The 23,486-nt window shown below is 35.0% G+C and overlaps 1 protein-coding gene across 2 annotated transcripts in view; it reads left to right on the forward strand.

Annotated features, from left to right (window-relative positions):
- The window catches only part of ITGBL1 (integrin subunit beta like 1), a 129,678-nt gene that overhangs the window by 56,752 nt on the left and 49,440 nt on the right, over positions 1 to 23,486 (forward strand). For both annotated transcript variants that reach the window (XM_066545153.1, XM_066545154.1), the window contains exons 4-7: positions 902 to 1,024; positions 2,705 to 2,845; positions 5,559 to 5,699; positions 10,008 to 10,154. In XM_066545153.1, the coding sequence (XP_066401250.1) occupies positions 902 to 1,024; positions 2,705 to 2,845; positions 5,559 to 5,699; positions 10,008 to 10,154 (552 nt within the window). The remainder of the gene's footprint in view (positions 1 to 901; positions 1,025 to 2,704; positions 2,846 to 5,558; positions 5,700 to 10,007; positions 10,155 to 23,486) is intronic.

A 23,486-nucleotide genomic window follows, 5' to 3' on the forward strand; every position in this document is an offset into this window, starting at 1 on the left:
TATCAGCATAAAACTTCTATTTTGGAGAACTTCTCTGATGCCAATAACTGTGTTTTCAAAAATACATGTGGATGTCATGTGAGGAGTATGAATGTTGTGAAGTGAATTTTAAAAAAATCTGTACTTGCTGGCATAGTGATGCCATTGACTACCGAAACAACTTGTTTGAGACCACTGACCACAAGGCCCCAGTAATGTGATATTGCACAAAGTGCCCACCTTTTCAATTTTAATAAAGGTAGGGACAAGGGGGTTGTTAATATGAGTGGCATAGTAATACTTTTGTTTCTAATGTCATTTCATGTACTTGTGATTTTTTTTTTTTTTTTTTTTTTTACTGTGGAACTCATTCGTACAGTTATTCATGATCTCAGGTCAGATAGCCTCTCTGAGGGAAAAGAAGGGATTCTTCTTTCACAGGGAGCAATAAAAGAATTTCTTCCTATTAAAGAGAGCAGGTCATGGAGGCAGGCAGCCACTGAGCTGAGGGGCTGCTCTCCTCAAAACCAAGGAGCAAATGTGTGACATGATGAGGCGTGATACAAGAGAAATCTGTTTACAAATCCATTTGCATCCTTTGCTACATTGCCTGAATGCTCTGGCTTTTCATTATGTCAGAAACTTTTTTGGTGGGTTTTTTAGCTTGTTTGGTTTTTTGTTTTTTTTTTTTTTTTTGTGGTTTATGCTGTGAAAAAAAACAGCTTTACACTTTGAAGGCACTTGAATGCTCTGTCTCTGTACAGCTTGTTGGTATGGATAATTTCTGTGTCTGTCTTTATCTGTGTGGATGATCTTTAGATTTCAGCCTTCTCAGAAATAAAATATGTACCATCTCTGACACACTAATTAAACTCTTTCTATAATCTGCAGTCATTGGGTAATGTCTCTTAAATGTTTACAGGCACATGTCAGTGTGGCAGGTGCCAATGTGCTAACTCAGAAGAAAATGGACTGGTATATGGCAAATTTTGTGAATGTGATGACAGAGAATGCATTGATGATGAAACAGGAGAGATTTGTACAGGTATGTATCTCAGTGAGCGCAAGAAAAGTGAAGATTAATGCAGGCTATTATTTAATTGCATGGTTCTACAAAATATCTTTACTGAACGTATGACTTAACATAAAAGTACCTCTATTTGCAAGACTTCACACTGCAAATTGTAAGTGCAAATTTCAGATGTAAAAATGAGCTAACCATAAGGTTAAAGAACGAATAAATCCTGTGACATTCTCCTCTTTTTGGAAGAACTGCAAAGAGAATTGTACATGATAAATCACTAAGGTAATTCATAGCTTAGTGTGTCTGTCTTCAGTAGAATATATATGAGGAATGTGAATGCTTTGTGACACAGATAAGAGAGCAGAATGGAGAACATATGGAAAAAAACCCAAAAAACAAACCAGAACATAGATTATTAGGGATTTTGTCAAGGAAGCAAAAATTAAAAATATCAGGAATAAATGTAGGATGATAACTCAGAATCAGGAAGATGAGAAGAGAAAGGATTCAATAATGAATTTCATCTGTGATAGGAAAGGCAAAAAAATAAGATGAAATTAACTCTGCTGATAGACAGAAAAGCAACCAAAATTCAAACTGTTCTTTCATGTCATTATAAGGCAGGAACCAGGCAGTCAAATATTGTGCAATACACACCATTTATGGCATTATAAATGCTGTTGCTTGTGTTGAGAAGGAGGCTTGTCTTTGAGCTGAAAGGTGCTAGAAACATTGTTCAAGATTCTGTCCATATGCCCACAAGAGTGTTCCAGTCTGCTCCTAGACTATTCATATCTGGTGGTAGTGCTTCCTGTGTGTGTGTGTCTGAAGAAAGAGTACTTGTGTAAAATCTGTCTTTCCCTCACACAGACAGCAAAATACATTCTATTTATTTAACGGCCTTTGAAGGCAAAAAGAACTTTTTTTTTTTTAATCCTGGGATTAAGTAGGGATTTTAAATGAGGGTATGCAGAATGGTCCTCTGAAGTCCAGATTCGGGAGCTCTTAGAATAGTAAGAATTGCAACTACTTAATTTAAAAGCTTTATGCTGTGAAGCACATGGCACAGGTGCACACCTTAGCAGATGAAAATATTGTGGAGCTGGTTTCACCCAGACTTGAATGATGCAGTCATCTTTTTTGGGATATGTATGTATTGTTAAAAGAACATCTGAAAGATTAATTTTGAAAATAATTCTCCTTAATGAACTGGTTTAGCCATGTTCAAAAATCTTCTTGACAGAGGGGAAGAAGGGAAGCCATATACAATGTAGTTGGTGTGTAATAAATCAAGATCTCCTTACTGCAACTAGCTGAGGAGTCAAGAACACACAATGTGTTATTAGACAGGCCAAGTATGTGTCCTACATTAATGTGTAAAGCTGTGCTTAAATTTTAATGATTACAGTCTTCAAAATTTATCCATAAAGTAAAAAAAAAAAAAATTATAAAAATTATCTTGTCAGTTAGTGTTTATTGATTAATCTATGGTTAAAGGAAAACCAGCTCTAAAATAGAGGGGAAAAGTGTAGTTTAGATATCTTTTGTCTGATTTTACGTATTCATACATGGACTATAAATTGTTACTATTCTGAATCTAGCGGTAAAAGTTTTTAAAAGAAAAGATCAAAACAGTGAAATTGTTAATGCCTTTTAAAAACTTGCCTCTTTCTCACTGTACAAAATTTGTTTTGGCTTAAGGCCATGGAAAGTGTTACTGTGGAAACTGTTACTGTGAGGCTGGTTGGCATGGAGATAAATGTGAATTCCAGTGTGACATCACCCCCTGGGAGATCAAGAAGAGATGCACATCTCCAGATGGCAAAATCTGCAGCAACAGAGGTGTGTCATTTGCATGGACTTTCTAGACATGTTTATATAGTTGGCTTTTATTTCACTCTATGCATTCAGTACAGTAGGACATAGATTGTGTTTGCTGAGAGTTTCTACTTGTTCTCACCTATTTCAGCTCTGGATATACACTTTCAACTGGGTAGTTACCTGTGTTTAGGTATAAACTTACACATATTCACATCCACTTCTTGATTAAGTAAACTCAAGTTGTTCTCATTCTTTATTTTTGTAATAAGACTGAGCAGGATAATTTGTTATTTAGTACATATTTGTTTTGGTAAGAGACCTGCCTTGCAAAATAAATATTACCAGATTTTTGACTTTAAACAGATTGGTGCTGTAAGGTCACAGAACTGTATGTCAATCACTCTTAAAGAAGACTTAAGACCCACAATGGAATTTGGAAATGGAGAATGGGGCAAATGAAAACACAAAGCATTTAATTTCCACTACAATCAAAAAAACACCTGTGAAGTGTTCAGTAACAATGCTGAGGAATGTATAAACTTCACACAGTTTTTCTAACTACATAAGGTTTTATCTGCACACAGTTTTGGAATTTGAATTTTACTTTATACTTCTGTCTAAATTTTTCCCATTTTTGGGAAAAAAAAAACAAACACAAAATAAGGTTGCTTTTCACTAGCTGCTGTGAACAAGGAGTTAAAAAAATAGGGTGTTCTTTTTGGCAATAAACCAGAATAATTATAGTAGTACATAAGCAAGAGTCACATAGATACTTCTCTTAAAAGCATCTCTACTGGCAAAACCTGCTGTATTGTGAACATCCAATCATCCTGAGAGCATTTAGAAACCTCTCTTCTCATAATTAGGCTCAAATTGAAACTTTGGCTCAAATACAGAGATCATGTAGGTTCATTTAGTCTCGAGACTTCAGCATAAAATTTTCATGTAGTTCTGGAAATAATAGGTATCAAAGTGTCATCATATCAGATGCTTTCTTTGCACTGAGAAAGTAATTTCTTGGCAAAGAATTTCTCGTCAAAGCAAGCTTTTAATCAAATATGAAATTTTAATGTGTGATTATTTCTTTAAACTAGCATTGCAATAGGAGAAATTATGTGAATAGCATAGCTGATGCTCTGAGTAGCTGCAGCCTCCAATGCAAAGGTACATTTGTGTGATACTTTCATGCCTTTAGCCTCTCATGTATTTGTGATTTTATCTTCATAAGAGTTTTGTAGGCTTCTGACAATGTGAAGTTGCTTTCCAGCAAAGTATTTCTGCTCCATTTAGTCCTACTTACCCAGTTTTCTGTGTTTATACATCTTGTGATATAAGTACAGTTCATCTTGCCAGTCTTGAGCCTTCTAAAAATCAAATATTGAGGCTAACCTTGCTACCCACCCTCCTTCAGTGCTAAGATGGATAAATTTTTCTTATCTTTTCCCCTGCACTATCTAGTCAAACAGTTTAGACCACATGTGAAAATTTAGATTTTTAAACTTTGATGAGATTATGTTCTGCATTCTGACATCCAGGACAGCTGATCTAAATTAATTTGAAGTTGTTTCTGGGAGGATTAATCACTCTCCAGAGGCATTTCCTGGTTTGGTTGGTTGGTTGGATGGTTTTTTTCTTCTTTAGTAATGCCACTGAATTGTGAAAATATAAAAAATTAGGCACAGGTTTCTTGAGGGCTGTCTCAGGGTTCTTAGCATTATATAGGGCTGTAGCTCTTCCTGCTCATGTCATGCATGCTGGGTTGTGTAAAGCTTCTCCTTTTATTAGAGAATGTGCCCATATCTAAGTGTACTGTTTAGTCATCCTGTCCTGTTGTCCTCAAACACATTATATTGTTTAGAGCAACCTAAATATGATGACAAATGTGTTGGCAGAGTAGCAGAAGGTGAAGCCACTCTGCAAAAAATGAACTGCATGCATTCAGTAAGGTCAGGCTGCTTCTATGAGCCTGTTAGCATCTCAAAAAAAGTAGTGAGTGTGTTGCCCTAAAGCATATTTGGATTTCTGAATAAGGAAATTTGTTGTTGTTCTTGTTGATTGGGGGTTTTCGCTCAGATTTTCCCAAATAAGTAGGGTTCATATTCTCTGCATATTAGTAAAATATGCAAATTTGTTTTCTGTTATTCACATTTCTTCTTATTGTAAGCAACAGGGTGTGGCCCTGAATATTGACTTGGGAAAGTGGAGGTGTATCCTTTCATGTAGATCTGTGCTACTGTTCTTCTTAGGTAAAGAATGACTTCCCAGACATTTTCGGCTGTGTTAATTTGGATTCTCTTGTTGTTTAAATGTTTATGCTTTATCAACCATTAATTATCCCCTGTGCCCAAGCCCAAGTCATTTAAACAGAATTGATTTTTATTGTCATTACTGACAGGGCAAATTACTGTTGATGTCAAAGATGTACAACTGTTCTGTGAGCTACATTTCTTGTTGACTCCTAGCAAGGCTCAACAGCAAAAAGAAACATGAACGGGAAGCCAATTTTTTTGTTTAAAGTATTGCTACTAAATAACCATAGAAGGTTTCAAATCATAGTAGAAGATGAGCGCACACTCAAGATTATCACTTGCAGCTTTGAAATTGCATCTCTGTGAGCACTGAAAATTCACAAGTGTAAATTCCTGTAATCAAAGTGCTGTTACTCTAAATTACACAGTTAATCTTCTATCTCTGTCTTTTTTTTTAATTGTAATTTTTTTTTTTACATTTTTAGGCACATGTGTATGTGGGGAATGTACGTGCCATGATGTGGACCCAACTGGAGACTGGGGAGATATTCATGGAGATACTTGTGAGTGTGATGAAAGAAACTGCAAAGCAGTGTATGACAGATATTCTGATGACTTCTGTTCAGGTAAGGTTTGTGTGTAAAGGGGACTTAGGTGTAGTTTTATAAAAAACCTTCAAACTGGTCTGATCTTCCTCTTCCCTAGTGCTCCAATTCTCATTTTCCTATCGTAAAATATACCAAGCTTGGGGGGCAGGACGGGGCTTGGAGGAGGCTTTTTAAATTAAAGACATAATTATGTATTTTTTTCCATGCCATGTAACAAAATCCTATAAATATTAGATTCTTTTAGGAAGAATCTTTTAGATTCTTCTAATACTTATGTGTTCACAGTAACCTAATGAACTGGATAATGGTTGAAAATTTAAAATTTAGGTGTATCATTTCTTGGGAAAATCGGAAAGTTCATTAAATCGGACTGTGTTGTTGTTTCATTTTGTATGGCAGAGAGATAGATGATAATAAAGAAGAAGAAATTCAAGGAAGAATAAGTAAATGAGTCAATGGAAAACAGTCCCCTAAGAATACATGAGACAAATTGACATAAGACCAAGTAGAGCATCAATACTTGAAAAATATGAATATGTGGCCCAGCTGCACTTCTGTAGCTGTCGCCCAGACTGTACATCTTAGACACATCCATCTTCATTTTTCTTCTACTTGGACTTGAGAGCATTATATCCAAAACAATTAATATCCATCCATTCATTCATCCATCCATCCAGCCATGGTTTTGCAGTTTAGATGTTCCATGTATCAGCTAACAAAAGCTAAGATTCTGAGAGAGACTTTGCATGCAATTTTGTGTGAATACTAATAAAGATGGTAACACTAGGTGGGAGAGAAGGACTTTGTTCAATACACAGCATGCAATTTGTGCACATAGGAATTCTGCAAAAGCAAATGAATGTGATTTCAAAGGGACTTTACAGATTGGAGGTTGTCAGCTTCAGTGCATCCTGTAAAAACCTGGTCTGGCCTAATTAATAACAGGAAGAATGCAGTCACATCAAGGACAATAATGTTGTCATATATTTTCCTCCTATTCCTAGAGTTAGATATGTCCCACAGAAAGATCACTGGAGTTGTCTGTAGTAGAGAAAGAAAGTTGAAACTAGCACGGTACATAAAATGTTCAGCTTTTTATTTGCCTGTTTAAAAAGTAAAAAGTTTCTCAACAGTTGTGGGGCTTTTTTTGTGTGGGTTTTTTTTTATTTTTTGGTTTGGTTTGGGTTTTTTTGTTTTGGTTTTAATAAATTTAGAGGAATCACTAGCTAATAAAATGGGGGGAAAAGAAGCTATTCCAAAAACCTTCAGTGACTTAGTTTACTAGTTACTGTTCAACCACTTGCAGATATTATATATTTATTTAAGCGTTTATTTAATGAATAAGCTGGAATGATGTAGAGCTGTGTGCAGTCACAAAGTCATGAGAGCAGTAGGAAGATTGAGTTGGTTGTCAGTTTTTGAATGTATCACTGTGTTGCTGTCAGGGATTTTAGCACTCAGGGACTGATCAAAATATCAGCATCAGCTAAGGAATGCAAAGCTACAAATCAACAAGGTAAATGCATTCTATAGTTAATGGTGAACACAAGAGTTTGAGACCTAATTAAATTAAATCAAACCTTGTCATCTACAACTAATGCTGTGAAACTGAAAAAGTCATGCATGAACTCCCCTTTCCTGGACAATACTGCCTTTGCAGCTGCTGCTGCCCAGGATGGTAATGGTTGTAAGAAAGCAGAGGGTAAGAAAGTACAGACAGATACAAATGAGATTGGGGGAAGATATTGCCATTTGGCATTGGATTAAGGACTGGTACATTGGTCTTTGTTACACAGACATAACTGTAAATGAAGAAAACTTAGATATGAAAGGAAGGACTCATATGGCTTGCTTGGTGTGACTAAAACTCAAGTATAATTTTGTTTTTCCATCTCCTCATCAAAAATTTTAGTACTAATTTTTTTTATCCAGTCCCTTTCCATTATGTTTTAGAAAACCCTAATTTAGTCTTAGCTGGCCATCCAAGTATACTTTCCTAAAATAGATTGTGCAAAAAAATCCATTTGCACATGAAGCAGTGTTAACAATATCTTCTAGTCATGCTGTTTAGTCTTGTTTCAGAAATAGAAAAGATGCATAAGTTTTAATTTTGGTTTATTGTGGTAGTCAGGCAGAATCTGCAATTAAATCAAACATTTAATAGAGGAATTGTAGTGGGACAGGTTTTTTAATTGCTTACATGAAATTTTTATTGCACAAAGTGTACATGCATTAGGTCTATCTGAAAAATAACCTCATTGTTTCTCACAATTATTTGTAAATTGATTTGGGATGAATCCAAGAGTGATTAGTTAGATTAGGGAAAATAATCCATCTCTCTTAAAACCTTCATCAAAAAGAGATGATACAAAATTGTCTTGTTCTGTCTACCTAATAGGTAGAGACAGGCAACCACTTTGTCCTGAGTAGCATAGAGAAATTATAGGAAATCCTGTTTTCATGTAAAGAGCTTCACTGTGACTGAATGAAATTCTATGTTTATTCAATAAAATACAAACAACAGGAATTGACAGCCCTGATGTGAGGATTTAACATCACACGAGGGCAGCTCCCTCCAGAAACTTCATGTGACTTGAGGTGACTTTATTTCACAGTATATCATATTGACTACTAGATGCCTTCTTTTAACACCTAAAGTGCCATTCAGGATGTTCCTGAATTATTGTCTTTCAGAAGTCTTCTTGACATTAAAGTGATTATCTTAATTTAAAGAGATAATAGCTCTCATGAATTGACATGGGAAGAAAACATGCTTCCATTAAGAAAATTTGTCTGGTGACACATTTCATTAGTTCCTGTGCTGTGGCTTTAGCAAAGAAACTATTGTATGAAAATATCTAATCCTCCCATAAGTATCTCTCTGGGTCAGGGATCATAAATCCAATTCACAATCTGTCAGCAGGTACACATGAAAGCAAAGGAAAGAATTATGGGATCAGAGAACGGTTTGTGTTGGAAGAAACCTTAAAAATCATCTGGTTTCAACCACTACCAGGGACTCCTTCCCTGCAGGGACACCTTCCAGTAGACTGGGTTGCTCAAATCCCCATCCAGGCATCCCTTGAATATTTCAAGGGATGGGCACCCACAGCTTCTCTAGGCAGCTTGTTCCAGAGCCTCACCATTCCCACAGTAAAGAATTTCTTCCTTGTAATCTAATCTAAACTCATCCTCTAAACAAGAGGAAGCCTGTAATGCTTTTCAATGAAAACAACTAATGTAAAGAAAAGTTATTTTGTGCAGTTAATAAGACTTGCATTTTGGGAAGTAATCTGATGAGTCCTAGAATGATTGCTTCCTCCCATTTTCTCCTTGTGAACTAATAAACTAATACATTTTATAAATTGGTACTTAAGTGCAAGTTGGTTAAAAAGAGATATAAATCTGTTACTATGGCTTTCAAGAAGAACATGGATAGAAAAATGGACATTGGAGCAATGCTTTGGTCCTGTGTCCAATGAATGACAACTGTGTGAAAATTGTGAGAGATTTAAACTGCTGTCTGAGCTCATGAAAATAGATATTTGATTTTATGGCAAGGAATATTGTTTTGCTGATTCTCAGGCTTTTCTTAGGAACATTTTGCATTGCCAGAATCTCAATGCTTCTTGCAAAGAGCATAAAGAGGGAGAAGGACAATTATCTTTTTTTTTTTAGTTTTTCTTGAGAAAAGCTCAAGAAAAATTGCATATGTTTGCTTTTATATAAAGGAAATATATGTGCAGGGAATAGTCTCAGACATGCCGTAAGATAGCAAAAACCACATCTAATTGTCCTACTGAAATGAGAATTGATTATGTCCAATATTTCAAAATTTTATTATTTGTATTTCACTGTTTAGTAGAAGACACTGGTTTGAGGCTTGGAATTTATGAGACAATGATTGTCTCTAGTGGATCATGTTGATTGCAAGTAGATAAAGGATGGTTTTGATATATTTCTTAGAGAATATGCTGCAACCATGGTAGAAAAAGAACATAAAAGTAAATATTGCCTTATGACATTCCACATTTCCAAATGGTGGTAAAATGTGTATTTTTAATCTCTATTCCACCCTTTTGCATTAGACCATGTGCTAAGTGGCTAAACATCCCTTAAGGAAAAAAACCAGAAAGGGGAATATGGTCGAAATGGAATGGTAGACAGTGCTATTTTCAGAAACAAAAGTAGGTATAATGGATTGGTTGTATTTTTTGCAAGTCTCATTACTGAATGAAGCTCCAACTTTGATAAAGTTCATCCAATTAAGAGTTTTTTATACCTCATCAGAATGGAGGTTAATCTTGAATTGTATTCATTATAAAGGTCATGGACAGTGTAATTGTGGAAGATGTGACTGTAAAGAAGGATGGACTGGGAAAAAGTGTGAACATCCACATTCGTGTCCAATGTCAGTTGAAGAAAGTGCTAAGAAATGCCAAGGAAATTCCAATTTACCTTGCTCTGGAAGAGGTAAGCACATTTCTGGAAGAATTTTCATGCCCTTTAAATGTACTTCCATTAAAAGAATTTTTACAGATGCCCAGCATTACTAGTAATGAAAAATGTGTACCTTCTTAGCTTACTGTGCATGAATCACACCTGTATAACTTGTGATTTAGGAGGAGGGAGGAGAAGAATACAGAGGTCACATATTTTTTCCTTCTTTGTGTTTTATTTTACATGTCTTAACATTCATTTTGAAAGTTTTCAAGGATGCTTTGAAAATTGCTGTAGTTAAGTCTTTACTAAAGATAGATTAAAAACATGGATTTAGTCTGGGCATTTTTTGACAAAAGCAGCATAAGATTTTCAGCCTGTGTAAAATGTTGTGGCACCATTGTGATAAGGACTGTTTGGATTTACTCTAAGAAACTGCCCATTAAGTGCAGGACTGACTTCTATAAAATGCAGCTGAGCTTCAGCACAGTTTGCTAGTTGGCCATTGGCTTTTCATTTGAAAGCATTTCTTTGTGACACTGTAGCCTTTTTAAGAGCTTTGACTAAAAATATCCACTAAGTCATGCACTCACTTAAAAGATACATTACAAGCAATTTTTCTCAGAAGTAAAAGGACCTAATTTTCCTCTGTCACTGTGTGAAATGTGGTTTTCTGCAGAGAGAAGAGAGAAAAGTAAATACAAGACAGAATATTTCCAGAACTGGTAATTGAAGTTGTTATGAATTCTGCCCATTTAAGTATTTTCTGGGATAGGCCTAAAGCTTCTCTTGAAGGACTGCATTTGACCCTTAATGTCAGTTCATTTGTGATTTATTCTTTCACTAATACTATCTAACATAGTCAAAAATTGTAGGCTGTTCACCCAAGTTATCTCTGTGATAATTGTACCATTTTCCCCCTGTAATTGTATAGCAGCTCATTTACTTCCTAAATGTAGTATTAGGAGTATCTTAAAAGAACTATGTATTAACAGACAGTTGCTTGCTCTTTTCTTAACTAAGCTGCAGTTTTCCAGTTAATTGTCTCTCTCTTTTCCTGCTAAAATTTTACAACAGAATTTTTTGCTACAAGTTAGTTGGAGAATGGGCATCTGTAGAGAATTAACTGCATTTTATTTTTCATGCTTGCAGGAATGATAACTAAAAGAAAGGAGCATTGACTTTTGAGTCAATTTTTTATTTTTTTAATACTGTTTCTTTTTTTTCTTGTCCTTATGGATGTTGAAGCTCTCTTTTTTCATCTGCTTCACAAAAAGTCATGTATCTTGAGAGCTTGGAGTCAGTTCTATGATTTAGTTGCATTGTCCTCTGTGAAGACAGAGGAAAAACAAAAATCATAAAAACAAGTTTAATTTGAATAAATATATAATATTGAATTTTTAAAATTGAGTACAATAAGAAGAGTAAATATAAAGATTTTAACATTAATGACAATTCTACCCTTTTGGCCTTCTGCATAAACACCTAATGATGTTGGCAGTGTTCTGCTGTTGAGATCCTGGCAGTGAAATAGGTAATTTTCAGGTGAAATAGTTTGACTGAGTGACCTGTTGGTCAACATTTTCAAAAGCAGTATCGATGGGAACAAATGCTTAATTGATAGTGGCTTTCAATGAACTTTGACTTTCAAACAAGAAGAGATCACTAAGGTATACAAGGAGTGCAAAAGGCACATATGTGGATGTAGGACATAATATGATAGACAGCTGCTGTATTGAAGGAACAAGACATTCTGCAATTCCAGGCTAGAAAAAAAAAATCCCCATGAAAACTTCCATTTAAAAATGGAAAGCAGTATCTTGTTTTAGTTCTATGAACAATTTTGTTTAAGACATTGGGAAGATGTTTTGGTCTACTCATCTTTGTTTTACTAGACAGTGTATTTTTTTTACCCTGGACTCCTTGAATTTCCCCTTTTTCCATGATACTTTAAATAAAAGAAAAGTGTAAGAAAATTTCTGAACTGCTAAAGTAGGGGTTAGTTCCTATGAAAAATTGTCATTGGACTTGCATAGTTAAATTTGGGACCATTTGGAAATCTCACTTCTTGTCATGGGAAGAAGTGTGATACGAGCAGATGAATCAAAATAAGGTTTTCTAATCAAACACAATTGATTTCAAGTCTTCAGGAGTGGGAAACACTATAGAATTGTAAAAACATCCCCAATTTTTCTGATGTCCTTAGAGAGGATTGTGTGATGAGGAGAGTCTGAAAAGGAAAAGGAGATTTTGTCTTTTCCATTTGAAAATGATGGTACAACAACAGTTATCCTTGCCCAGGTCACTAATCCATTGTACTGCCAAAGAAGTTGAGTACTTAATGTCCTTATTTAGTGGGATTTTTTGGTAAGGCAGTTCCTGTATGGAATAGAATACACAACAGAATTCTCAGAGATGCAGGTGCATGACTTTATGATTTGGCCATGTATTGTTTCCTTAAAGACTGTTTTCTGTTCATCTGTACCTTTTGTTTTTAGATTTAGATACTTTTGTTGTTTACAGCAATAGGAACTAAGAGAATTGGTGCATCCCACCCAGATTTTGAGAATCCCGTAACTATCAGTCATGTAATCTCAAGAAGAGAAAAAAAGGTATAGAAAAGAAAGAACAGGGAAAGAAAATGAGGGTTTGTAACCTTTAATGTATCAGGAGTATATAAAAGTTGTATTAAAAATTATAGAGAATTGAAAAGAGGTTAGGAGGAACACAATTAGATAACCACTTTCTATAAAATGCTATAAATTATGATTTCTCAGTCTGTATTTTGCTCTTCTGAGGGTAGATGAAACGACCTTTGTTTTCAGACTGTAATTCCCTTCCTGATTTTCCCCACTCACAAGAATAGCAAGCTGTTTCATGGGTGCTGCTCAGCATGTGGGGATATCATAGAGGCTGCCAGAAAAGTATTACACCATAGTCTTATATTTCTTAGCTGCTCCAGTGGGTGAAGGAGAGAGAAGTCTTCCATTGACATGCTGAGTAGCAAAGGAAAATGTCTGCACGCTGAAATGGTCTTATAAAGACAGAGCAATTATAAATTCTCTCTATTACATCAATCAGGTTGTCTGTACCATATACGAGGCTATGTATAAGGTGAGAGAAGATTACAAGAAAATTTTGGGAATAAAAACCTATTAAGTACTTTCCAAAAATTACTTTCCCTACAAAAGTCTTTTGAGGGTGAGGATTGATTCTAGGCATGATCATTCATATAAAGTGAAGAATTCCTTCTATGCTCTTATTCCCAAGAGTGTTGCTTTTTTTTCCAACTTGCTCCGTGACTTTTAGCTTAGATGTAAAACTTTCACTTTTTTCACAGTGAAAATCTGTTACTTTTAAGAACACACTGTACATCAAGACCAGTGTCAGACATAAAGGAAAAAACATACCAAAAATCATTATGGTTTGAAATAAAGAGGTACTATATTTTTGTCAGGATTAAGGGAAAAGACAAACCATTTTCTCTTTAAAATGCACATCACTCACTTGTGTTTTCCCTTCAGGTACAAAGCAGATGTAAAAATAGTTTTAATAAAAAAGACTTTAGGAAGAGAATTGAAAATAAAAAGATTAGGTTTTGAGAATAATAGATGAGAGAGGTTTTCTCAAAAAAATCTTGTTTTCCTCACTTACCCTTGGTGAGTGCAGCCATTCCATGGCAGATTTACAAAGCCAGATAATGGAAAAATATTCTTATTGGTATTTTAGCATTTAAATATCTTCTCTAAAATTGCTTTTATTTATTTGTCACATGGAGAAAATGAAACTATTTCTTTATTGGTGAAATTCCCCCTTACACTTATGCTCTAGCATGGGCTAACTGAAAAATGAAGGGATTTTTTGGTTCTCTACATAAAAGATTTCTGTTGTTTTTGAAAAGGCCCCCAAGCCCCATTTTCAAAACACTAAATCATTCATTCAAAAATTGTGTGTCATTTTGAAAGTTTACCAAGAGCAATAACTTTGCCCTTTTTTCTCCATTTAAAATTATTAGATTTTGATTATCTTAGTGGAAGAGCAACAGTGTTCAATGCATTCTTAAAGATTCCTTGTGGTGAGCTAAGACAGTGACTCAGTCCCTTGTGTTCTGTAATGCTATTGCCAGTCTGGCCAGATACCATCTCCTGAAGTCTGAAAGCAAAGGTCAGTGATGACTCCACAGAGCAGAGCCATTGGCCAGTGCTTGCTGCAAAGACTTAATCCTTTTCTGGAGCATCTTGTGTGTCTTTTTGTATGATACACAGTTTGTGCAGCTCTCAAACATCTCATTGCATACAAATTGTTGTATCAACTGTGGTAGATTCCAGTTGATACAAAATGGAGAATATAAACAGAAGGAAACACACATAAGATAATCGTATCTGTGCAGTGACGAGAGTAGATGGAACCTAGATAAAAATAATGTGCTAAATAGCTGCCTAAAACCAGGTATAACTATACAACTGTCTTCTGACCTTTGTGAAGTCTTATATGACTCATGGAAAAGATGACATTACACACTCAGCTTGTGCATAATTTTGGGTTGGATCATTAACTACTATAGCTTCATATAAACCTTTGAATTACATAATTCAATAAATATTCAAGATTTTTAAATATATACAAACTGTAATGTGGAAACCTGATCTTTTCATCTCTACAACAGGTAAGTCCCTATAGCTGGGTATGATGCCTTAAAAGGGTAGAAAGGCTGCTGGTGGCATGTGTCACATCAGGAGAACTAGTTCTGTTCCATTACCACTGGAACCTCATTGAGTATAGTTCTATAATGTTATAGTTTTGGTTCTTTTGTTCTAAGTGCAGTTATTAGTTAAGGACTTTGGGGTCTCCCCCTAGTATGACATTGCCAAAATTGATAAACAAAAGAAATTTCCTGTTTCTATTAGACACTTACAGAAGAACATTGCTTCTGAAGCTTATGGCTTGTTGACTCAGTAAGGAGAGATGATAGTGGAAGTTGCTATTTGAATAATTCACTATACTTTCTACATGACAGGATGGGGTCAGAGCAGAAAAGTATAAACAATCCTAAGGTAAAATCTAGGTTACTACCCTTGCTACTAGCTCTTTACTGCAGCCCCTTATTATGCAAATTGTGCTGTTTAATTGAAGTGTAAATTACTCTAATGTACATCATCTCTGAATTTGGCAAGCTGTTTCCATTCATTTTGCATGACCCCTGCATTCTGAAGGAGGTCTTAATTAAAGCACTATAGTTGACAGCCTGGCAGCAAGTAGCATTATCAGCTGGTGTAACAAGAACAGAACACAAATTCAAGTCATGTGTCACATCTCTAGCTTGCATCTCATCAACTTTGAGATCAAGCTCTTCTACATCTGTGTGCTTCAAGCAGAGAGGTACTCTTGCTGTGCTATTACTTTAATGCTGAATGAGCTGGTATAACAGCATTTGTCATACAATTTGGAATACTCTTATATGCTGGACTGGCACTTTGCACTCCACTTGTTGTCTGTTGAAGTCTAAGGAAAAAATAGAAATAAATAGTTGGATCCCACTCCTTTTAGATTTGTATATTAATAGTTTAGATCACTGATTTTAAACAGCTTCTCTGATTCAGGCTCTGTTTGAGCCTTTCTCTCTAAATTGAAGCAGGATCTTCTGGAAGCTGTCTTTGTTAGGAAAGCTTCCAAATTTTAATTTTTTTCTGGGTTTTTTTTTTTTTTTTTGAAATCAGAAAGTGCTCAGGAGCTCATCACTTCAGTTTTTCTCTGTAGAGAAAGGTACTTACTTATGACCCACCTATAGCACTCCTTGCTGTTTTTACCTTATACTGTTGTATTTCTGGGAGACATCAAGTAGGGACAGAGGAACTAAAGGAAGAACATTTAATATTTTTGGTGAACCCTTACTGGCAGTGCTTATAATTAAGTAGTAAAAAAATGGTTCATGAAGTACTTTGTATCTGCATAAATGCTTTCTTAATCTGTTCTGGAAGAAGCAGGGTGTGTTGGAAGATGTCTGTCTCTGAGATGCAGGTGATATTACAAGTGTGTGGTAATTCTGTAATAGAACTTTTTACTGTTGTGAATTTTCTCACTTGTTTTCATGGTAAGAATTTTGAGAAGCAGTAAAGAATTGAGGAAAAATAATGCATCTGGTTTAGGATAATACTTAGGAATAAAGGCTATGGGATAAAAGCCCATTATAAGAAAGGAATCTTTAAACCATGGCACCAGTGGCTGGTAGAGTAACTACCACAGATGCCAGCTCACCAACATTAATTTAGCATGCTCTTTTTCAATATAGCATGTTTTCATTAAAATATATTTCATTTTATTCTCACCAGTAAATAAGGCAGTAAAGGACAAAAAAAAATCTGATGTTTAAATGGAATATTTAAGAGGCCAGATCAATTATTTATATATGATATATCTGATTATTCATCTGTGATATATTAATATGTGATTACTTATTATGAGTGTGGTAGGTGTCTGCTACAGACCACCTGATCAAGAAAAGATTTAAAAGAAGCTTTGCAGTCTTAGAGCTGGAGAAAGCCTCAAGGTTGGAGGCCTTGCTAATCACAGCCAGTTTACATGGGATTTTTTCCAACCATATGCCTATTGGAGTGTGTTTGGAAGCACTTGTTTAGGTAAGGTTAATCTGAAGGGTAAGAATGGTTAGGGTACAAATGGCAAAAAATCTGTAAAATAACAGACTTAACTGCTCAAGTGTTTTTCTGATGGCTGTAAGCACTGACCACTGACAATATGAAAAATACCTCTTATTTTCTCAGTCAGTGCCTCTGAAATGCTACCACTTCTGCACACTTTGCAAACTTCTTGGGTGTGATGTCTTACTCATTCTTGTTCTCTTGATCATAATTCTTTCTCCAACAAGGACCTCTTTCATCTGTGAAATACATCTGTGAATGAAGACATCTGTGAGAGACCTTGAAGGCCAGGACTGCCTTTCTGACAGCTAGCTATCTTCTGTGCATAGTGTCTTCCATATCCCAGTCTTGATTAATTTTCTTTACCTTTATTTCGCCATTTCAATTTTTCTGACTCTCGTTTGCTACTCTGAAAGTCATTATTCAGTAGTTGTTAGTGAATCTTGGACATAGTTGGCCTTTTTTTCAGGCACCCGTGTTTTTTTCAAATTGTTTGAACTTGATTTCTTTAGCAGAGTGGGGAACATAATACAAAATGCAAACCGAGGGGGGGAAAAAATCATATTCACCTATTTGTTTAATCATATTTACCTATTTCTTCTATAATACAAAAGTCTCAATATCGAAATTGTTATCCAGAAAAACAGTGTGTGAGAAATAATAGTTTTCCCTAATACTATGTGTGAATTTGGGTTAAATTTTAATGCTTGTTCTATTTGTATTCTAGTGAGATTTATAAATGTAGATGATTACTATATTTTAGAAGAATTCACCTATATATTAATGTCTATTTACCTATATATTAATATTTGTAGTAGATCATTGTCTTAAATTAGCAAGCCAAATTATGCTGTTTACAACTGAAAGAACATGGTTAGGATTAAAAATGTTCAGAAATAAGTGGATTCTTGTAAGTGCTACACTTTGCTACAGGCTGGCAATTTTAGAATGTTTTCCAGCAGAGGATTGCTGTAATTATCATAATTGCTATTACCTAATCAAAGACTGGACTGACACTCATTTATACTAGACTTCCTCTAAATCTACATTCTGGTCTGTCTCTTTCATTTGATTAGATAGTGAGCTGCAGATAGACCCACAACGCATCAAGGCCTCTGATGGATGGTATGTGCTTGTAAGAGCCTAGAAAACAAATATATTGTTGTCAATGCTGGACAGAGAAACTGCATGATTTTGAGCACTAAATCCTGACAGTCAGAGATTTGAAGTTTCTTTTGTTTCTGCTGAAGGATGCCTAACATACATGAAATACATTTGTTTTTTATATAATAAACTGATTTTAAGGAGGTAGAATGTAAGCTATGCATTCCAGTCAGTGAAGATATAACCAATTAAAATTATTATTAATTTTTAAAGTAGTTTAGATTTTTGCTGCTCCAAATTGTCATCCTATTTTGGTTCACTTCAGATGTCTGACCAGAAGTCAGGGTTTATGAATGTCTTGAGTACTTTCAGAGATACAGGAATTATTCACACTGATGAAAAAATTATTCATTGTAATGTGCAAGGGTAATTTTAAGAATGAACGCTTTTGCAATGCATACACATGAGACATAGATGCAAGTTAATTTTGCATTTGTGCAAGTGACATAGCTATTTGAAATGGAAGTACCTTTAAGTACCTTCTCTCATGACTTTGGTATATCAAGTATTCTTAGTTAAATCACAGTAAGAGGAAATATTCCAAAAGAATCTCTGCTGGAAAAAAGAAGCAATTGAGATGTGTGCATGTGCTTATGCAAGAGCTGATTAGATTTCACAGTTTGTTCACTAGAACAAATATCTCCTGTAAAGTCATGAAGTTGTACGATGCAGCAAAAACTGAGATTGTTTGTATTGTCGAAAATATTTACTCATCACCATAAGAAATGTATGTATATTGAAATATTAGTGCATGAGTCAACTTGCATTTGGAAATGCACTTGTGTGTGCACAACAGAGTCAAGTCATCATGGTAAATAGATGCTAGCTGTTGTAAACACAGAAGAATGTTCTGGGTGAAGTTCATCTTAAATTTAACTAGACATAAAAATATGATACTTCAGCCTTTGTTTTTGGTGGAATGATTGTATTTCTAAATCAGAAATTACTTTCCCATTTCTTCTATATGTCTATGTTACTACAATATGAATTGCTATAATTCATAATTTATCCTATTGTCCTTAAAAGAATTACTATCAGGCTAACCTTTAGATGCCGGCATTTGAGTTCTATGAATCATTGCAATTTACCAAATTATTTACCCCAAATGTCTTACTACAGTATAAATAAAGGTAATAGAAGTCTGCTGGAGCAAGGAACCTCTGCTGTTGATATGCAGATAAAAGTCCTTTTCCTGAATACTTGTCATTTTAGAGTGTTTTGACTGCCTTTGCAGTGACATCTTTACTAGTAAATTAAATAGTTCTGTGGCACCCCAAGGCACTGAAACATGCTTGTGTAAAGCTGGATTGATAGAAAAGCCACTGGGCCACTTTTGCCCTGTGCTAGCTAGGATTCTCTCCAAATAATTCCTACTAGCAGCTCATTGATGTGGGCTAGTGATGGGTCCCAGTAGGCAGTCTGGATGAGGCTGCCTTCATGGAAGATGTTTTGATAGTACAGATGCCATTTCTTCCATGCCAGTTGGCCTCAGTGCCAGGGAACTGTCCCAGACCAATTTAATTCACAAGTAAAGAGACATCTGTCAAATACTGTGGTTATTCTCATGAAGATTGAATTTCTTTCTGCACTGAAGTTGGTGTGGTAGCTAGGAGGCCTTCAGGAAAAGGTGACAGAAAGGAATTTCCAGTACACAATGTCAAGGACCCACCACTTACTCTGAACCTGTTATCGGCTCTGCACCTTCAAGGCAGCAACTTGTGTAAAATAAATTGATCAGTTCTGACCCAAGATTGTTTTTGTATAGTATGATAGATGATTAATAGGTTCCTAGGCTGATTGAGTAATTTGATTTCTGCCTTACTTTGTGCTTATAAAAATTTTTACTTAAAATACCTCAAAAATCCTGAAAACTCAAATGGAACCAATTTTTAAGCTAAAAACTGTTAAGAATTGCAAATATTCAGATTGTTGGTGAATACCATGTCATGTTTTTCTAGGATCTGCTTTTTGGAAAGGAAGTCTGGACTTGATAGAATAATTTAGGAGGTCTATCATTCTGTGGGAAAAATGAAACACCACCCTTTTTCTTAACTAGAATTAAATCTGACCAGGTTCTAACCTAATCAATGCTTACTTGCTTATCTGTTTCATAATTTCTTGTTTGAGCAGTTCCCTATTTTTCTGCAAGTATTTTGCTATGTTTTACTTATGTTATAAACTGACCCATGGTAACTGCACATCAGTAGGGTATTTGAAGCACATAGGGACAAAGATTAAAAATTTCTTTATATTCTATTTGAAAGAAAGGTAATAAAAAGCTAAGCCTTTTTTTTTCTGGTAGTCAAAACTAGACTTGCATGTTTATATCAATAGTTATGTTCTGCTTTATTAAATTCCAAAGTGCTGTTTGCCAACTTTGCATGAAGCACTGACTGGTACATTAGAGATACAGGTATTTCTAAGAGTCAGAACAAAGGTAATTTATTAAGTAATTTAATCTCATTTTCAAAGTATGTAGGGTTTCCTATTAAGAAAAAAAAGTCCATATTTCTTTAATCAAACTTTTAGAAGTTAATACATTTAGCAAATGCTGAATTCAAATCAACTGACTGATATTTAAGCGGAATTTCTACTGTATTACTTTCAGAGGTTTCTTCTTTGGTGTGAGCCTACATAGTGATCAATATATGATTTATGAGGGAAAAAAACCCAGTATCTTGCAAAAGCATCTTTTTTTCTGATAAAATTAAAAAGTGTTCTAAGTTGCTGTTAAGTAAAATGTCTGCAAAACTATGTTCTTTAGAGTTTTGGAAGTCCATCAAATACCTATTTATAAAACTCAGCAACATTTTCTTGTGGAAAGTGCTTTAATGTATTTTGTTCCGTGTGATTTTATAAGCATTTGTATCCTTGCTTTGCACAGAAAAACTGAAATGAAAGCATAAGCCCCCTGAGAGAGAGATATGGAATTGTTTCCCTACTTTTACACGCTTTTAGAGATGTTTGTGTATTGTGAGATCTGAGTACAGACTGGACTAAATATTTTAAATGGAAGCAAGGAACATGGAGAGAAGTGCAGCTGGGGGAAATACTGGCTTTTGATCTCTCATTGAGAGTTTTTGCAGTTACTAGTAAATAGTGGGAAGTATCTTTAAAAAAAAAGCCTAAATACCTTTAAAATATTTGTGGGATATAAGTCTAAATATTTATATGAAATCTGGGGCAATAACGCTACAGTAAACTTGTTTTCTGCAATTTATGTTTGGAGAAAACTTGTGCAAAGTTTGGGGACAGTTCAAAATCAGGAAAAGTCAGGCTGAAAGCTAATCTCCATACTGAGAAATTGCTAACAAAAGTTCTTCCCAGTCAAAATCTTTGTCCCATAATTTGTGGTTCTCTTTCTGAGCCAGGGTTTCACAAGAAAGAACTAGAAATTGCTGTAATACATTATGTCATTTTGTTTCCTGAGTGCCACTAATGCACTTCTCTTACAGGAACTGCTGAAGTTTTTCTAGTAGGCCTGTGGGTTCAAATGCTTTGCCCTTTCCTTGCCACCTTCATTTGTCGAGTGCTCAGAATACTTTCAGGAGACAGCTTTGTCAGTTCTGTTAGAAAAATTATTTTATGGCATACTTGAAGTCAGATATTTGTCCATGTCTTTGTTCTTTTTAGTTTGTCATTTTAATCACGCTTCATAAAGCCAATAAGGAAAGACATGACCCAAAAAATAAGTGCTTCTGATTAAATCATACTTTCAGTAAAATTTACCGTTACCTCAGCTCTCCAGTTCTAAAATTTAAAGCATAGTGTTGGGTAAAACCAAGCAAAACTTTCTTACATTACACAGCTTTTCAGAGCAACAGATAAATACCAGATTCAAGAAGCTGCTGTTTCATAAACATAATAATCTTTGCTGAATCTGGTCCCTCTGAGACATAGAAGTAGAGAGGGATGGGAAAATCAGATAATAACCATTACTGGTGTTATCTGAACCTTTGGATTTTTTAGTTGTTTTGTATTTTTTTGTTTGTCTGTTTGTTGGTTTGTGGGTTTTTCCCCTCTCATGGGTCATAGTTGTCACTTTAAAGATAGCGTATCTGAAGAAATGCTGCTCTTAATTATTTATGAAGTGCAATATGTGCATCTTTCTTTCTCATAGGTACTATAAGTAATTAGTATCTACTTTACTTACTATAAATTAGTCATTGCCTAATTACATGTTTCAAAATGACAGCACTTTAACAATGAATGTTTTTGAAAATTTGTAGGAATTCAATTTCTGTTGAATGTGAAACTAGGTGTCTTGTGGGGTCCCTTCATCAGTTTACTCAAGAATCTTTTAATAGCATTTTCTGCCTCACTGAGGCCACCATAGGAACATGGTGTGTTTGGAGTAAATTTATTCATAACAACCCCTTGATAGCTGTACATGTCTTTCTGCTCATTGTGAGAGGTGTCCATTTAGTAACTATGGTGGTGCTGTGTATGTTTATAAGGCTGTGGAACCACACACAAAAACATCCTTCCTTCTGAGTGGATTGTGAACCCAGTCTGTTATTTCCCACTAGGGACTTGTTTCCAAACATAAGGCAATGATTAAGAATAGATATTGAAGAGGAACCTGGAACATAACACCTTCTTTCAAATTTAGAGATTTATTTTTAAAGAAATGACCTTAGGACTTGTTTGCAGTGTATGAAAGTGGCAACCTTACCCCACCTAGCAACTCATAAACAGTGCTACTTATTGTTATTGCCGGTAGATGGCATTCTTTATATTAACTAAATAACTAACAGTTTCAAAGTTTTTTGCCAGTTTTTTTGGGGGGGAAGGAGAGTGGATGATAGACATTTGCTTTTCAGGGTCTTCATGGAAATCATACATGCCTGCTATTTTGAAATGTCTGTCAGAATTCCTTACTTTAATTCATCAAAGCAATCTTACTGGTTTTTGTTTCTTTGCCAAAATGAAAGTAATTATGGAATAATGTAATGATGCAATTAACTCAGTGATTTCTACTTTTATTTTGGGTGAGGAAGAGGAAATGGTTTTTCTTTTCCTCTTTTGGGAGCTAGAATACTTAATGGAGAGTTAAGTGTTAAATATTATTGCTACTTTCATTCTAGAAAACTCCTTTAAAGAATTTTTTTCTGCGCTATTGCTTACTGTCTGCAGCACCTACAGACACAACCATTTCTTCTGTAGTAGATCTGTGCCAGAAGAGGGAATAACTCAGTGACCCAAGACCAGGTGTAGTGTATAGCTCTTCAAATGTTTGGTGGCTTTTTTTTCCCTGTTTCAATGCTTAACCTAAAGCCTAGTAAAGTTAACAAGGAGATGTACACTGGCATAAGAAATTTTGTGGAATTCTGTTTCAATGCATGCTGAAATAAGAGGGCTGCTCTCAAAGAAAGGTATGTTGATGGAATTTTTTTAGAAGATTTTTCATGCATTAATCATATTGGAATCCATGACCTTTGCAATGAAAAATGAACAACTGAAGTGTAGAAGATATTTCAAGATCCATTAAAATTCAAAATGTATTGCATATTCCAGTGCATAATCCAGTTATTGATCATTGTGG

This window comes from Molothrus aeneus, chromosome 2 (assembly GCF_037042795.1).
Source record: "Molothrus aeneus isolate 106 chromosome 2, BPBGC_Maene_1.0, whole genome shotgun sequence".
Lineage (NCBI taxonomy): Eukaryota > Metazoa > Chordata > Aves > Passeriformes > Icteridae > Molothrus > Molothrus aeneus.